Consider the following 19084-nt stretch of genomic DNA (forward strand, 5'->3'; position numbering starts at 1 on the left):
TAGGCAAAAGGGCATGCACGCCAGTAAAAAAGAGGGGGGGTACTGGTGGGCGAAATAAACATTGCACATTCCCCTCCTCATCTTTTGTTGCAAGCTAGGCTCACTGTTCACACCACCACTCACTCACTCAAGGCTTTGAGAGACTCAGGTGCAGAACAGAGTTTTATTGATGCATCACTTGCTAAAAAAACTGGGCTTAACTATTGAACCTCTGCCTCATGCTCTTCGAGCCTCATCTCTGAATGGACAGCGTTTGCCTGATGTCACCCACGTTACTGAACCTGTCACTCTGTGTTTGTCTGGAAATCACTCTGAATTAATCAGTTTGTTTGTTTTCAAAGCCCCGCTGACGCCGCTTATCTTGTCTATAGTTCTTGGCTATCCTTGGCTGTTGCAACATAATCCACTAATTGATTGGCAGGCTGGCTGTGTGTCTAGATGGGGGGAAGGATGCCACATGACGTGCTTAAAATCCGCCATTCCATCCGTCGGCTCCCCTGCGTCACCCCCACAGATTCCTCCGGATCTAACAGCAGTTCCTTCAGTGTACCATGAACTAGCGGAGGTGTTTAGTAAGAATCGCACTCGTTCTCTTCCCCCACACCGGCCTTATGATTGTGCCATTGATTTGTTACCAGGAGCCCCACTGCCTACCAGCCAACTCTATAGCCTATCACAGCCAGAAAGAGAAGCCATGGAGGAGTACATTACCGACTCACTGGCTGTGGGAATCATTCGGCCATCTACTCCCTTGGCAGCAGGATTTTTCTTTATTGACAAGATAAGTCCCTCTGGCCATGCATTGACTATCAGGGCTTGAATGCAATCACTGTCAAGAATAAATACCCGCTGCCCCTGCTGACCTCAGTGTTTGAGCTACTCCACGGGATGAAGATATTCAGTAAACTTGACCACCGGAGTGCTAATCATTTGGTTCGCATTAGGGAGGGGGACGAGTGGAAGACGGCATTCAACACCCACCTGGGACATTTTGAATATCTCGTCATGCCTATGGATTAACAAATGCCCCAGCAGTCTTCCAAGCTCTCGTGAATGACATCCTCAGAGACTTCATCAACCACTTTGTTTTCGTCTACCTAGACAATATACTCATCTTCTCCAGGTCAGTGGCAGAACATAAAAGACATGTCAAACTGGTATTACAAAGATTGTTGGAAAACCGCCTTTTTGTCAAAGCAGAGAAGTGTGAGTTTCATGTAAACACCGTTTCCTTCCTTGGTTTCATAACTGAGCAGGGGAACTTGAGACCGGTTCCTGGAAAGGTCAAAGCGGATTTGGAGTGGACCACACCCCCAAACCACAAGCAGCTTCAATGTTTTTTGGGGTTTGCAAATTTCTATCGTCGCTTCATTTGTGACTTCAGCAAAATTGTCTCAACTCTTACTTACCTCACTTCCCCTAAGGTTCTGTTCCAGTGGGGGCAGGTAGCCACTGAGGCATTCGATCATCTGAAACAACGTTTTGCCTCCGCCCCCATCCTCTCCCTGCTGGATATCAACCAACCCTTCATCATGGAGGTGGATGCCTCAGATACAGGCGTGGGATCCGTCCTCTCTCAGAAGACTGAAGGTAAACTCCATCCATGTGCTTACTTCTCTTGTTGTCTTTCACCAGCAGAGTGAAACTACGATGTTGGCGACAGGGAGCTACTCGCCATCAAACTGGCACTGGAGGAGTGGCGGCACTGGCTGGAGGGGACGGCACAGCCTTTCATTGTGTGGACCGACCACAAGAACCTCGCCTACCTTCAGGCAGCAAAACACCTCAACGCATGTCAGGCCAGGTGGGTGCTTTTCTTCACCCGTTTCAAATTCTCCATTACTTACAGGCCCGGGTCCCGAAATGTCAAAGCAGATGCTTTATCACGTCAGTTTCCATCCTCTGAGGGGGATCGGGAGGAGGCGTCGATCTTGCCTCCTGGCTGTGTCATAGGAGGCCTCCCTTGGGAGATTGAGTCGATGGTGCGGCAGGCCCAGCGTACCGAACCTGATCCGGGGACAGGACCCCCCAGGGCGGCTCTACGTCCATTCGTCGGTACGAGCCCAGGTGCTCCAACAAGACACAGCAAGATTTTCATGTCACCCTGGAATCCAACGCACTGTCTCCTTTCTGGAAAGCTCTTTCTGGTGGCCGTCTTTAGCCCAGAATGCCCGAGAATATGTGAAAGCCTGTACCACCTGCACCCAAGATAAGTCACAAAACACTCCCCCGGTGGGCTTACTTCTGTGGCCCACCTAAAAAGGATAAAGCCTGGATGTACAATGTTGTACTTCTTAAAGAAAATGAATGTATATGATGAAGAGAAAATGATGTTGAGAAAGTCACATGAAATCACAAGATACAAGAAATGTATCTTATTAAAAATGATATGCAATATCTTTAATTCATAACTTTCAAATTTCATACCTAAAGCTAATTTAAACAAATGTAAGGTTAAGAGAAACAAGAGATTTTCTTTTTCAATTTAATTTGAGATGCTAGCTTTGTGAGGACCCAAATGAACTTCCATCAGTGGCACTCACAGTGTCCTTACTGACACCAGAAAATGCAGAGTCATCCTGTTCATGGGTCATTCTTTTGAGCATATTGGTGAAATATGATATGTGACAAGTACACAACAGGAACTCGTTTTATTTTTTAATTCAGATAACTCAAATGTAAAAGAGCAAGAAAACATTTTATAATGCTTTAATTATTTCAGAAATAGAATATTCCCATTTGAAATATTTTTTTAAAAGATTGCTGTACATCTGCAATACAAATACAAAAACAAAAGAAAATCATCCCTCTAAGCCAAGTTCATCTGGTTTCACCATGCTATATATAACCATGCATATTAAGCTTAACTAAAAGAGTCAAAGGAAAGATTTGAAAGACTGGACACGGTTATTTGCTGTTTTTTCCAGTCAGATAAAGTGATCATCTGTTACTGCTTACATTTTTGATTGCCATTTGCTTCTGTTTTGCACAGAGTTAAACAAGCATGAAATGTCTGACTGCATCCTTTTTTGCTGTTTCTATGGTACGTGTCAGAAGGACAGTATAAAATCAGGAGTCAGCGTACGAACCAGCAGCATCTCAGAAGAGAGACTAAGCTACAGAAGGCTTAACCACAGCCATGGATACTGTCAAACATCAGAAAAAGAATACTTCAGGTAAACATTAAATGCTACTAGCTGCACACACTAACATTATTTTACTTAAATTATAACAATGTCCTTTCTGATTATGTTTTTTTCCAACAGCACTCAAAAAATCTAAGTCTGTGAAGAACATCAATCATTACACAAATGTACGCGGTCTGCCTTCTATCGAGAAGATTGTGAGCTCAGTGGAGGACACCCCCAGGCCCATCAGCACCCAGATCGTTGGTACAATCCCAGAATGGATCAAAGGAAACTTCCTGAGAAATGGGCCCGGAAAGTTTGAGATCGGAAACCACAAGTGAGTGCTGCGTCTTTGTGTGTTTATCCATTCGCTTCAGACATCATGAAGCTCACTCCCCTCTGCATTGCATCTATTTCTCTCCAGATTTAACCACTGGTTTGATGGCATGGCTCTCATGCACCAGTTCAAAATATCAAATGGGCAAGTGACTTACAAAAGCCGCTTCCTATCCAGCGACAGCTACCAGACCAACAAGGAGCACAATCGCATTGCTATATCTGAGTTTGGGACTGTAACCATGCCGGACCCCTGTAAAAATGTCTTCCAGCGCTTCCTGTCAAGATTTGAATCACACAGTGAGTATCTTGAAGACAAAGCAGCCTGTTGATGCACTTGCTATAGAATAAGTAATTCAAAGCTTTCTTTCCCTCTAGAGCCCACAGACAATGCCAATGTGAGTTTTGTGACCTACAAAGGTGACTATTATGTCAGTACAGAAACCAACATCATGCACAAGGTGGACCCTGACACACTGGAGACTGAAAAGGTACCATGAGTGTAATGATATACGTGCAGCTGAAGTTTTAGTGGCACATGTATCAAACGGTAAAAGTAGGTATAGAAGCAATAAAAACTGCAAACCTTTTGTGCCATTGCATTTGTTTCTATTAGGTGGACTGGAGCAAATTCATTGCTGTGAATGGAGCCACAGCACACCCTCATACTGAGCCTGATGGTACGACATACAACATGGGAAATTCCTACACCTCGAAAGGTATTTAAGAAACATCAGATCCATTTCCACACTACAGGTTACGGATCAAAGATCTAACAGTATCTGGCATGACAGGATCATACTACAACATTATCCAAGTGCCACCAACCAAGAAAACAGAAGATGAAACCCTGGAGGGAGCCACAGTGCTGTGCTCAATTCCTTCAGTGGACAAGACCAAACCTTCATACTATCACAGCTTTGGTGAGCAAAAAGTCTCATGCAGTGAAGCATGCACATCTTGAATTTGGGAATAAAAAAGCACAGGTATCACAATAGAGTGGTACTCTGAGTTGATGCATGGAATGAAAATGATTTAAATCATTGGTTTTCTTATAGTCCTATAGTCTTACTGGAGCTGAGTCCCGCTGCAAAGAATCATAAATAGAAACTTCTTCTCATTTCGTTATAGCAATGTCTGAGAACTACGTGGTGTTCATTGAACAGCCCATCAAGCTGGACCTGCTGAAGATTGTGACAGGCAAGCTAAGAGGAAAAAGTATCAGTGATAGCATATTCTGGGACCCCAAACTCAACACAATCTTCCATCTGATCCACAAACACTCTGGGAAGGTAGGACTCTAACATGCAAAAATGAACTAAGTGATTAAGTAAGGTAAACTTAATTCACAATAAAAAGTATTCTTCCAAGTCTCATAAGTATTGTTCCTGTGACTTGATTGAATTTTGAGTTAAGTTTTGGTCATCTATTTTTAATGAATGCATTTTATTTTTCTTCTAAGAGAGATACTGAATTTAGGTGAATATTTGAATGCAAAGATAGGGTTAGGGTACAAATGTGAAGATATGAAAGCAGTGTTTTGTTGCAAATGCAAGATAAAAGCAACAATAAAAGTGCAATAAAAACATTTTTGTCAAATCAGCAAATAATCATGACAAATAATAGTAATCTGAATACGGATTATGTTAGCATAACTGAAAAATAAAGAGGAAGGGGCTAAAAGCAAGTTTCCGTCTGACACCTGATGCTCTGTATCAATAGGTAGAGTGATGATTTATGTTACAAAGATTTCAGAAGAAACAAATAAATGTTCAGTTTAGTTAATAATTTTTTTTTTTTGCATTTGCATTTGCAGAAATGTGAAATAATATTTAAGTCACATTAATAAAATATTAAGTACAATTATTTGACTTGAGCTAGAACGCAGAACTGAACTAGTGCCACAGTGCATTTCCATTGTTGTTTTTGTGTTTCAGGTAAGCTCCATCAAGTATCTTGCAAAGCCACTATCAACCTTCCATCAGATCAATGCATTTGAGGAGGATGGATTCTTGATCATAGATTTGTGTGCATCAGATGATGGCCAGGCAATCACAAACTACAACATCCAGAACATGCGCAAGTCTGGAGAAGCTCTTGATGAGGTAAGTCAGTTAAGTAAAGCTCATTACTGACTTTCCTGTGCAGTTTATGGAAAATCCTTCGGCTGCTTTTGGTTTATCTGAAGAAAAGATGGTTTGTTGAAGTTAACAAGATCTTCCTCGTCAGGTGTACAACACCTTGAGTAGAGCCTTCCCCCGGCGATTTGTGCTGCCTCTCAATGTTGACCGCGACACACCCTACAACCAGAACTTGATTACCCGGCCAAACAGCATAGCTACTTCTGTAAGAATTGCCAAGAACAAGGTATTAATGTACAGCCATCAGCACTTTACAGAATGCATACCGTATTTTCACGACCATAAGACGCACTGTACTAAAAGGCGCAGTCTCAGTTATGTGTGCCATTACTGTATTTAACACACACATAAGGCGCACTGGATTATAGGGCGCATACAAGTACCGTATGCGTATTTAAAAATAAAGCGGGAGCAAACCTGAGTTCGGTACCTTACTCACATTTCTATTACCGGTAATCGTCATCATCAATAACACACAAGCATACAAGTGTGCGTATTTAAAAATAAAGCAGGAGCAAAACAAAGTTTGGTACTCACATTTTTATCATCAATCAAACCCATCGAAGTCCTCATCCTCTGTGTCTGAATTGAACAGCTGCGCTAAATCTCCATCAAACATGCCAAGTTCACTTTCTTCACTGTCAGAGTCACTTTCCGTGCCATGCGGCTCCTCGGAAATGATGCCGGCTTTTGCGAAAGCTCGAACAACAGTGCCAGCAGACATGTTAGCCCAAGCATCTACAATCCATTGGCAAATTGTGGCGTAACTCGCCCGGCGCTGCCTTCCACTCTTGGTGAAACTGGTCTCCATCGGTCATCCATCGCTCCCAGGCCGCTCGCAGCCTTACTTTGAACGGGCGGTTCACACCGATGTCCAGCGGTTGGAGTTCCTTTGTCAGGCCTCCTGAATGACAGCAAGCTCACAGTTCATTTGTTTCACTAGTTTTTTCACATCGGCTGTGAGATGGACACGCATAGAGTCACAGATTAAGAGCGATGGTGATGCGTGGAAAAAACCACCTGGTCTCCTTACATACACCTCCCTCAGCCACTCTTTCATCATTTCCTCATCCATCCAGCCCTTTTCATTTGCCTTAATGATGATTTCTGCTGGAAACTTCTCTTTAGGCAAAGTCTTTCGCTTAAAAATCACCATAGGCGGCAGTTTCTGTCCATTAGCATGGCAGCCAAGCACAACAGTAAAAGACGACTTTTCATACCCCGTTGTGCGTATCGCTACCATGCTGGTCCCCTTCTTCTCCACAGTGTGACTCACCGGGATGTCAAAAGTGAGCGGGACCTCGTCCATGTTAGTGATGTGGCTGGGCTGGATGTTTTTGTCGCCGATGTGTTTGCTGCAGTAGGAGCGGAAGATGGCCAGTTTTTCCTTATAATCCGCTGGAAGTTGCTGCGCTACCGTAGTCCTGGTCCGGATGGAAAAATGGCACCGTTTCACAAAACGAAAGCACCAAGACGGACCTCCTTGGAAATGTTCAATGTTCATCTCTTCAGCTAGTGAAACTGCTTTTAGCCGAATGGTGACCGTCGAAACGCTTCTCCCGCTCGTTCTTTGCTCGATGATCCACCGCTCGAGTCTTTCCTCCAACTCGGGCCACCTCGCCTTATGTCCGCGGAAACTCAGCTGCATTTTCTTGACCTGCTCCAATAAAACAACGTGCCTTGTTTTCTAGCTTCCTCCATTTGCAAACCATCGATTCGTTAATCTTAAATTCTCTCGCCGCTGCTCGATTTCCATGTTCCTCCGCATAGCTGATGGCCTTCAGTTTAAACTGTGCTTCATAAGCGTGTCTCTTTGCCATTTTCAGGGTTGTTAAAACAACGATGTTCCACATAATGCACATACCCGGTCTTTTAGACAGGTATGTGCGATTGTCCGGTATATACGATCAACGCCCACACTTCACCCTTTAGCGTTCTCATGGTGTTCTCTACTACGTCCTCCTTACAACACACAGGGCGCACTGCGCTATAGGGCGCGCCGTACTTTTTGAAGAAAATCTAAGACTTTTAAGTGCGCCTTATGGTCGTGAAAATACGGTATGTTGAATTTCTCCGTTTCATTTTACTTTTTCACACAGACATTAAGATTTTATCAATCTTATGGTAGTTAAAATTTACATGCTTTAACAAACCTATTTCTTCTTTCTTTGGAACTTATTTACATTCTGACTTCTATATAAACGCTTAATTTGACTTTGCTACATGTTGACATTTTAATAGCACTTTCACTACCTGAATCTCAGTGATTACCTGTGTTACTTTTTTTGTTTTTTTAAACCTGTGCAGGTGTTCTGTACTCATGAGGACCTGCATGGGGAGGATCTCCATGAATACGGAGGTCTGGAGTTTCCTCAGATCAACTATCACAAATTCAACACCCATCCCTACCGCTACTTCTATGGCTGTGGCTTTAGACACCTTGTAGGGGACACGCTGATTAAGATGGATCTCCACGGAAAACGCATGAAGGCACGTTGTTTTATTGGAGCAAAGAAAAGAGCTCGCATTTCCAATCTGTGGAACAAATTAACCCCCACAACTGAAATCAACAGTTTCCAGATAGAAACAATTATATCTGTTTCTATTTTAGTTCATTCACAGAGAGCGCAACTCACCCCAAAGGGGAAAGGGTTATATTAAAGTGTTTTATGCTGATGTCAGCCTTGGTAATATAGAAATCTAGTGTAGTATATTACTGTATGTATATGTAGTAACTTTTTGTGTCATTGTGAAATTATATAATGTTGTATTGAAAAACAACAGGCCTTAGTTATATACCAGGCCTCAGGGGACCCCTGGTATATAACTAGTATAAGACTGAAGACAATCCATAAAAATTGTGGGTAATATGGAGTTAACAAACAGTAAACAAAGTTAGAGAGGACTGTCCCACAGGTATTGAGATAGCATTGTTATTGTGATTTTTCTTTTATCATCATGAATGTGATATTGTGTGTAAATGTTCCCTCACAGGTGTGGGAACATCCTGGTCAGTATCCATCTGAGCCGGTCTTTGTTCCCTCTCCTAATGCTACAGAGGAGGATGATGGTGTCATCATGTCTGTGGTCATCACTCCAGACGAGGTTAGTCAGGCTCAGCCATTTTGGACAGGGTACTCTTTATAGATACAGTTTCCTCATACAAATGTAAAACATGGCTGAGCACGAGCTTGGACATCGTGCCGTTGTGTTTTCTACACTGTCTTGTACACCAAGTATTTCTTTACCCATGTCTCTGTTCTCTCCAGGACAAGAGTACATTCCTTCTGGTGTTAGATGCCAAGACATTCGAGGAGCTGGGCAGGGCAGTGGTACCTGTCAACATCCCCTATGGCTTCCACGGGACATTCAATGCCACGGCTTAGACGTCTGATGGATGTACATGTGACTTCACAGGGACACACCTACACTGTGTACATGTTGACTTAAAAGCAAAGACCCTCATTTAAAGAATTCCTTTATTTTCATGTCATAGTGATATGTTAAAGCATACATGCCTTTTTTCAGACTTAATAAAACCTTAAGTGTCGATATAATCTGTGTTGAAATAAAATCCTTTGTTTCTATTGTTTTTCCACAGCTATCTGTAAATGAAGGTCGTGAGGTTTTTTTTTTAATATCTGCTATTGCTATAAAAAAGTAAAACTGATTTTATGATACTGTTAAGGTAATGCACAAATTAACACAGAACACATTTTGGAGAAACCTCTGTGACTTTAAAATGTACAATTTCAGAAAAATCCAAGAGTCACTGAGCCTTCTGTCAATAAATGAATTCAATTCAATTCAATGTTATTTATATAGCGCCAAATCACAACAAAATTCGCCTCAAGGCACTTCATAGATACAGAGAAAAATCCAACAATCATATGACCCCCTATGAGCAAGCACTTTGGCGACAGTGGGAAGGAAAAACTCCCTTTTAACAGGAAGAAACCTCCGGCAGAACCAGACTCAGGGAGGGGCGGGGCCATCTGCTGTGATTGGTTGGGGTGAGAGAAGGAAGACAGGATAAAGACATGCTGTGGAAGAGAGACAGAGGTTAATAACAGATATGATTCAATGCAGAGAGGTCTGTTAACACATAGTGAGTGAGAAAGGTGACTGGAAAGGAAAAACTCAATGCATCATGGGTATCCCCGGCAGCCTACCTCTATAGCAGCATAACTAAGGGAGGATTCAGGGTCACCTGGTCCAGCCCTAACTATATGCTTTAGCAAAAAGGAAAGTTTGAAGCCTAATCTTGAAAGTAGAGATAGTGTCTGTCTCCTGAATCCAAACTGGAAGCTGGTTCCACAGAAGAGGGGCCTGAAAACTGAAGGCTCTGCCTCCCATTCTACTTTTAAATACCGTAATTGTCGGGCTATAAGCCGCTACTTTTTGCACAAGCTTTGAACCCTGCGGCTTTTAGTCAGGTGCGGCTTTTCTATGGATTGTCCATGATTTTTGTCATATCGTAAGACGATTTGTTTTGTTTGTTCTGCTGTTGTACGGCACTACGTTGCCTGGCGGAAGGATCGGGGTTCAAGAGTGGTATGTTAGTCACATGTCCGTCCGCCAGGCAACGTAGTGCCGTACGAAGTAGCGCGAAAAACAAACTTCAAAGTAGCACTACGCGTTCAGCGGGAGTCGTGGATGATGAGCGGCGATAAACTTGCAAAAAGCAAGTTATGCCCAACTCCACCGGTGGATTCTGACAGCGTGGAAAAGTGTGAAAACATCCACGATCACCAACGGATATTGAAGGGCTGGACTGCTGCATGATGGAGAGGACACTGCCACGGCCCTTCTTAGGGTGTTCGACTCTGACACTGACAACGAGGATTTCTTTGGTTTTGAAAGTGACAACGAAGGAGAGAAGCTGAGAGTGGATGACGTAGCCATCCTGAGCCTGTTCGTTCCGACACTGGAGAAGAGGACTTTGGTGGTTTTAGTGTGCAGGAAGAAGAGAAAGATGGTGAATGACTGACTTTTCTTCTTGTTAAAGCTGTGTCACTGCACCTGAGCCTAAAAGGTAGTCCGAATCTATTTTTCTGGTGTGCTATAGGTTACTGTTATGTACTACATGTGCAAATATGTACCCATAACTTGTTTTTCAAAAATATTAATAAAAGGGGTGTCTCCAAACAGCCATCTCTTTCCTGACAATTCCCTTTGTGCATATTCTCTTACATATGATAAGTCAATATTGAAACACCTACGGCTTTTAGTCAGGTGCGGCTAATGTATGTACAAAACAGGATTTTCCCCTGATTTTAGCTTGTGCGGTTAATATTCAGGTGCGCTTTGTAGTCCGGGAAATACGGTACTCTAGGAACAACAAGTAGGCCTGCAGAGCGAGAGCGAAGTGCTCTAATAGGGTGATATGGTACTACAAGGTCATTAAGATAAGATGGGGCCTGATTATTTAAGACCTTGTATGTGAGGAGCAGGATTTTGAATTCTGGATTTAACAGGAAGCCAAAACAGGAGAAATATGCTCTCTCTTTCTAGTCCCTGTCAGGACTCTTGCTGCAGCATTTTGGATCAGCTGAAGGCTTTTCATGGAGTTTTTAGGACTTCCTGATAATAATGAATTACAGTCGTCCAGCCTGGAAGTAATAAATGCATGAACTAGTTTTTCAGCGTCACTCTGAGACAGGATATTTCTAAATTTAGAGATGTTGCACAAATGGAAGAAAGCAGTCTTACATATTTGTTTAATATGTGCATTGAAGGACATATCCTGGTCAAAAATGACTCCAAGGTTCCTCACAGCGTTACTGGAGGCCGAGGTAATGCCATCCAGAGTAAGAATCTGGTTAGATACCATATTTCTAAGATTTTCAGGGCCGAGTACAATAACCTCAGTTTGATCTGAATTAAGAAGCAGAAAGTTAGCGGCCATCCAGGTCTTTATGTCTTTAAGACATTCCTGCAGTTTAACTCATTGGTGTGTGTTATCTGGCTTCATGGACAGATAGAGCTGGGTGTCATCTGCATAGCAGTGTAAATGTATGCTATGTCTTCTAATGATGCTGCCTAAGGGAAGCATGTATAATGTAAACAGAATTGGTCCTAGCACTGAACCCTGTGGAACTCCATAATTAACCTCAGTGTGTGAAGAGGACTCTCCATTTACATGCACAAACTGGAGTCTATTAGATAGATATGATACAAACCACTGCAGTGCAGTACCTGTAATACCTACAAGCATGTTCTAATCGCTCTAATAGGATATTATGGTCGACAGTATCGAACGCTGCACTGAGGTCTAGCAGGACAAGCACAGAGATGAGTCCACTGTCAGAGGCCATAAGAAGATCATTTGTAACCTTCACTAAAGCTGTTTCTGTGCTGTGATGAGCTCTGAAACCTGACTGAAACTCTTCAAATAAGCCATTCCTCTGCAGATGATCTGTTAGCTGTTTGACAACTACTCTTTCAAGGATGTTTGATATAAAGGAAGGTTGGAGATTGGCCTATAATTAGCTAAGACTGCTGGGTCTAGAGATGCTTTTTGAGTAAAGGTTTAACTACAGCTAGCTTGAAGGCCTGTGGTACATAGCCGATTATTAGAGATAGGTTGATCATATTTAAGATCGAAGAATTAATTAATGGCAGGACTTCTTTGAGCAGTTTTGTAGGAATGGGGTCTAAAAGACACGTTGATGGCTTGGAGGAAGTAATTATTGAAGTTAACTCAGAAAGATCAATTGGAGAAAAAGAGTCTAACTTAACATTAATGGTACTAAGAGTAGCTGTAGATAATATTACATCTGTGGGATGATTATTGGTAATTTTTTCTCTAATGATAAAAATTTTATTTGTGAAGAAGTTCATGAAGTCATTACTAGTTAACGTTAAAGGGATGGTTGGCTCAAAAGAGCTCTGACTTTTTGTCAGCCTGGCTACAGAGCTGAAGAGAAACCTGGGGTTGTTCTTATTTTCTTCAATCAGTGATGAATAGTAAGATGTTCTGGCTTTGCGGAGGGCTTTCTTATAAAGCAGCAAACTATTTCTCCAGGCTAAATGATGATCCTCTAAATTTGTGACACGCCATTTCCTCTCCAGATTACGAGTCATCTGCTTTAGGGTACGTGTTTGAGAATTATACCACGGAGTCAGGTACTTCTGATTAGAGACCTTAGTTTTCACAGGAGCTACAGTATCCAGAGTCGTACGCAGTGAGGAGGTAAAATTATTAACAAGATAATCGACCTCTGTTGGGGTAGCGTTCAGATAGCTGCTCTGCTCTATGTTGGTACAGGGCATTGAAGATGATAACAGTGGGTGGATTATATTCTTAAACTTAGTTACAGCGCTTTCAGAAAGACATCTACTGTGATAAAGTCTACTCTCCACTGCTGTGTAATCAATTATTGTAAATGTAAATGTTATCAGGAAATGATCAGACAGGAGAGGGTTTTCAGGAAACACTGTTAAATGTTCAGTTTCTATGCCATATGTTAAAACAAGATCTAGAGTGTGATTAAAGTGGTGGGTGGGTTCTTTTACATTTTGAGAGAAACCAATTGAGTCTAATAACAGATTAAATGCCATGTTGAGGCTGTCATTTTTAGCATCTACATGGATGTTAAAATCACCCACAATAATTATTTTATCTGAGCTCAGAACTAAATCAGATAAAAAGTCTGAGAAATCAGACAGAAACTCTGTGTAAGGCCCAGGTGGACGATAGATGATAACAAGTAAGACTGGTTTCTGAGTTTCACAGCTGGGGTGGACAATGTTAAGCACCAGGCTTTCAAATGAATTAAAAGTCTGTCTGGGTCTTTGTTTGAGTAATAGGCTGGTGTGAAAAATTGCTGCCACACCGCCCCCTCGGCCTGTGCTTCAAGATTTCTGGTAGTTCGAATGACTCGGTGGTGTTGATTCATTTAAACTAACATAATCATCCTGCTGCAACCAGGTTTCTGTAAGGCAGAGTAAATCAATTTGTTGATCAATTATTAAGTCATGTACTAACAGAGACTTGGAGGAGAGAGACCTAATATTTAATAATCCACATTTCACTGTTTTACTCTTTGGTTCAGATGTGGATACTGCATTGGTCTTTCTTTGTAATTGTTTATGTTTAAGTTGTTTGTTGCTGGTTTTTAGTTTGTTTTTTGTCTGTTTGGAAGCTGACACAGTCTCTATGGAGATGGGTTTTTGGGGGGGTAGCAGGAGGAGAGAAGCTGCAGAGAGGTGTGTAAGACTGCAACTCTGCTTCCTGGTCCCAACTCTGGATAGTCATACTTTGGGGGGTTTAATAAATTTGTCCATATTTCTAGAAATGAGAGCTGCTCCATCCAAAGTGGGATGGATGCCGTCTCTCCTAACAAGACCAGGTTTCCTCCAGAAGGTTTGCCAATTATCTATGAAGCCCACATCGTTTCTGGGACACCACTCAGATAGCCAGCAATTTAAGGAGAACATGCGGCTAAACATGTCACTCCTGGTCTGATTGGGGAGGGGACCAGAGAAAACTACAGAGTCCCACATTGTTTTGGCAAAGTTGCACACCGATTCAATATTGATTTTAGTGACCTCCGATTGGCGTAACCGGGTGTCATTACTGCCGACGTGAATTATGATTTTACTGAATTTACGTTTGCCCTTAGCCAGCAGTTTTAAATTTCCTTCAATGTCGCCTGCTCTGGCCTCTGGAAGACAATTGACTATGGTTGCCGGTGTCTCTAGCTTCACATGTCTGAGAACACAATCACCAATTACCAGAGTTTGACCCCCAGCGGGTGTGTCGCCCAGTGGGGAAAAACGGTTAGACACATGAACGGGTTGGTGGTGTACCTGGGGCTTCTGTTTAGGACTATGCTTCCTCCTCACCGTCACCCAGCCGCCCTCTTTCCCCAGCTGCTTGGGGTCTGCCGGGTAACAGCTAGCGGGGCCTACGCTATTTTCGGCTGCACCAGCTACAGGGGCCTGGCTAGCTATGGGTGAATGAAGGGTGCGAAGCCGAGTCTCCAATTCAGTAATCCTGGCCTCCAGCGCTGTAAATATGCTACATTTGTTACAGATATCATTACTGCTAAAGGAGGCCGAGGAGTAACTAAACATCTGACACAATGAGCAAGAAAGTGCAGGAGGGACAGGTGAAGTAGCCATGGTGCTAACGAGTCGGCTATGAGCTAAGCTAAGCTAGCGAAACAGTACAGAGACATTGAGTGAATACTTTGGTTATAAATTAGGTAGTGAGTACACAGAAAGTGTGCTTCGGATGAAGCACGAGAAGATTATACTATGAAAATAGAATGTATTTTAAAGTTTTTAATTAAATTAAATTGCTACGCAGATAAGCTACTCAGAAACACCACTGTGTTTGAGCAGGAACAGGAAGTGATACTCTACCACAGAGCGAGCGAACACCAAGTGATAGCGACACCAAGAGTGCAAGATCAGATGCTATGTCTATGAAGCTGCATTTAAACTGGCAACAATATTTATTCTCATTTTAGAAGGATATTTTACAGCAACATACAGGGGAGGAGGAATCCCCACCAGCCATGGTTTCTCATTGTAGAGGCGATATACGGTTTCTAACTTGCGTTTTAGTCCAATGAATTAGAATTAGAATTAGAATTCAACTTTATTGTCATTGCACATGCACAGGTACAGGGCAACGAAATGCAGTTTGCATCCATCCAGAAGTGCTTTAGTGATATAGATATGTGAGTATATTACAGAAATGGGTCTATTATGGTATGTTATAATGTACACGGTATGAAGTATGTTGTGAATATTCTATAACTATAAGTATTGTGGGGATGAACAAAAGTATTTTACCAGCATAATATAATCTGCAGTATGATCATTGCTTTAACAATGTAATAGATAGCTTTAAGATGGCCTTAAGATGTTTATGATGATGCTAACTTTGTATTTCAGGGGCAGTTATAATTATTTTATACATATTGCATATCTGTGCTTATTTGAGTTGATGTTCAGGTTCTTTAAAGGTCGTAAGCCTCACTGACGTGACTGTTCAGGTGATACATGCTGAGGGAAAACTAGAACATAGAAGGAATTGCAATACATGCTTACAAAACACTTATATCAGTTTATTTTATTATCTTTTATATGTTCATATTCTTATATTAAGGTTTTAGTAGAGGTTCTTGGTTAAAACATTTATTTAGTAGAAGACATACACATAGTCTCAGTGAGCTTCTGGTCTGGTAAAAGGTCAGAAGTGCAACAGGTGAATTGAGAAAGAGCATTTGAGGACGAGACACAGACAGTAGGTGAAGAGGTGACACAAAGAGCATGTGAGGTCAACACATACACACACACACACACACACTTTAAATTAGATTTATTTAGAGGAGAGGTTAGTTATGTTTGGCTGTAACTGCAAAATTGTCTTGGTAAAAGAGGAACCGTTTCTTGGTGTCTCGGCAAGAAAGAGGAACAAGACAAGAACTGAAAGGTAGACAGGAAGGGCTAGCCATGAAAATAGAAGATGATTTTCTAGGTGAAAAGTCATGATGATGTTGATCTGATCTATGTATAAAATGTATCTGTGACGCATGAAGGGGCGTCAGTAAACAAACCCTGATGTTATAAAATAATTGTTTGTGCTTTAGTAAGTTGAAGATCAATTGCTGTGTTCAGTGATCTTCCCACATGTGAATTAAAATCTTCGTTTGACTTCACCCGGCCGGACCAGTGTGGTTATTTTTCGATCACCTCTTGTACCCTTTCTCAATTCTTGAATCTTAACATTTGGGGGCTTCGTCCGGTGGTTGAGTAAGGGAGAAAAGTGGAGGTGTGAGCGGTGGTCCGAGGTGGTCAGACGGGCAGACATGAATTCCAGTGGTTGAAGTGAGTGGGCATAAGCCGGCTTATCCAAAAGGTAAGGCACTACCTGTTGAATTATTTCCAAAGTGTGCCAAATTGGACATGATAAAATTTAAGTCTACTCACTGAAATTACTGGTGCATGTCTGTTTTGATTTTGATAAGAATCTGAGGATTTAAAGCAGTTGGACTGCTGGTAATGATTGAATGCGGTTGGACCGTTTAGTAGGTTAGGGAATTTGGTTATTTTTTGGTTATAAGGTTGGACCTGCTTCAGTCTTACACTTGGTTGGGTGTTTTACTGTTGTTCCAAAGTATTATAAATTACTCAAGAACGCCAGTTGGACTGGTAGGAAGCGCAGAGCCCGGAGGTTACGCTCCCTCCTTGTCGTGGACGCGCGACATTGACCTCTCGGCGAAGAGGGTTAGTTCAGTGTGGTTTAGCTGTGGGGTACAGGGCATCCCGGAATTAAGCTAGGAGATAGAGTCTCCTTACCGTTTGGAACGGTATCTGCGCTTTTTTGGGCAGCAAAGGTTGGACCTTGGGTGTTGGACACTTTTAAATTGAGTTAGGGAGTTTAGAGATGAGGCCAGAAACTGTTGGACAGATACTGGTTAATTGATCGTAAAAAACTCAGGGAGTTTATCGGTTAAACTGTTATGCTAAATTTGTCAAAATTCGATAGGTGTTAAAAGGTTTAAAATCTGTGCAGTTGTAAATATAAGACGTCTCTGTAATAAAAAAGATTTCTGTGGGTCGAGTCAGCAATGCACTGACTGCCTGCTGCTATTCTTAGATGAAGAGTGTGTGTGCATGCAAATGAGGCAGCTGATGCAGAGCGCATGAGAGGACTATGCTTTCGGTTTTGTGTGTCATTCAGCTCTATAACTATTGTTTGCAAATGTGGATAAATGTCTGCGATTAAAATGCTGGCTTAGTAAATAATAACATTGTAAATATATGAATGGTGACAACGTTTCAAAATAGAATATAAGAATTGTTTGTGTTTAAAACCAACGTTTAGGTAAAGAAGATTTAAGGTGGATTTGAAGGCATAAACAAAAAATAAAAGGGTTACAGTCTGCAAGTGTTGTTAATTCATGAGCTGACTGGATGCAGAGTAAGTGGAGTGGTCATCCTGGGAGGATTGAATGATGCTCTAACTCTGTGGTCAAGTCAGACATAGGCTTTAAGCAACCATGAGCCACTAATAAGCGTGACAAATTAATGAGTATGTGTAAATTGAACTTGTTAAATAGTTTTGATAGGAGTAACTCAATGAGCACGCAATAAAGTGGACTTTTTAGGGGCAGTTTATCACTGACACCATAAAAAGCAACTTAATTAGTAGTTCAATAACAAATTGTAAAGATAACCTTTGTTATTTGATAAGAGAGAGAAAATTCAGGTTACATATAGTGAATAAATAAGGAAATGTTAATCTCTGCGTCATTCCACACTGAAATTTCAATTGTAGGGGATCATTTGGAGGTGAATTGTGTAGGACACGGGGAGACAGAAGAATCTCCCCATGAGTTTTCAGTGTGCATAGAAATTGAGGAGGCTGAACTGGAAGCCTGCCTGGGTCGTTGTTTTTGTTTATTTGAGGGTCTGCTGGAAGTTTGTGAAAACGACCACCTTGATATGTGGGACCCTTCTCGGGCAGCGATTTTTTTGTTAAACCTGTGGCAGGCTGTGCAACATGGAGAAAGCTTTGACATAATGTCATAAAGGTGATTTCTTGGTTTTAGACTTATTAGTACGGGACAAGTTGAGGGACCCTTGAGGGTGTGTTGCTGTAAAGTATATAAGGGACGCGCAGCGCCGTTAATGGGTTTAAAATAAATGAAAAAACACTAATCCGAGGAACTATTGGAGAGGTAAGTATACGGAGGTGAGCGCGTTGCGCATAAGGGTTGCTGGTGTCATATATTAACACTTTGAGGGCGAATAATTTTGATTGAGTGTCAACGCTTGAGAACGCGAGGACAGCGTCTAAAGTGCTGGGTTAAACTTTGTGTATCACCGAGCAGGGGAAGAGGAGCCAGTGGTTGCGAGAACAGCGAGACGAAGACTGAAACCGAAAGTTAAGCGTGTCTGGGTGACCTAGACCAAGAAGGTAGAGTCGACAAACGCCATTGGAAGAGGTAAGTCTGTGTTTCAGAGAATGGCTGACAGCTCGGGTGCGACACCTAGTGGGAAAAGGGGATGCAAACCTCTGAAGGATCAGCTTGAACAGCTTAAGAAAGCTATTCGTTTGGCTTCACCTGGAGCATTAAAAGCAGCAGAGAAAGAGTGCCAAGCGATGGAGGTTGAGGTAAGTAAACTTATTACATCCCAACAGAAAGGGCTGGGTGATAAAATACCTCTGAGCTTGGTGTTAAAAACTGAAGGAGAAGTGTATGGACAAATGCATGAGCCCCCACGTGCGTTAATAGAGGCATTAACGGTATTGGAGGTTATAAAGCAGAGAGTAATGCAGGGAGGGCCAGAAGAGGAGAATGAAGACCGTGCGACGTCATCAGAAGAAGAGGACGATGAGGAGGACGAAGATGGAGGACCTGAGCCCCAACCAAGTACAAGCCTAATTTTGAGGAAAAGAAGTGTGAAGAGAGACCAAGCACAGAGACAGCCCATATTTAGGAGCTCAAAGGGAAA

The 19084-nt window shown here is 42.1% G+C and overlaps 1 protein-coding gene across 1 annotated transcript; it reads left to right on the forward strand.

Moving 5' to 3' along the window:
• Positions 1–243: 243 nt before the first annotated feature.
• On the forward strand, positions 244–9244 carry LOC146693193 (carotenoid-cleaving dioxygenase, mitochondrial-like). Its single transcript, XM_085478980.1, has 13 exons — positions 244–1804; positions 3055–3176; positions 3267–3465; positions 3553–3764; positions 3843–3955; positions 4081–4183; positions 4259–4387; positions 4596–4756; positions 5402–5569; positions 5694–5831; positions 7913–8095; positions 8600–8710; positions 8875–9244. Exons 2-13 carry the CDS (start codon positions 3140–3142, stop codon positions 8989–8991), a joined length of 1671 nt encoding a protein of 556 aa, XP_085335106.1. The 5' UTR covers positions 244–1804; positions 3055–3139; the 3' UTR covers positions 8992–9244.
• Positions 9245–19084: the final 9840 nt, after the last annotated feature.

Source organism: Copadichromis virginalis, linkage group LG14 (assembly GCF_057382275.1).
Source record: "Copadichromis virginalis isolate Kocher_CV1m ecotype Utaka linkage group LG14, C_Virginalis_male_GT1.1, whole genome shotgun sequence".
Taxonomy (NCBI): Eukaryota; Metazoa; Chordata; class Actinopteri; order Cichliformes; family Cichlidae; genus Copadichromis; species Copadichromis virginalis.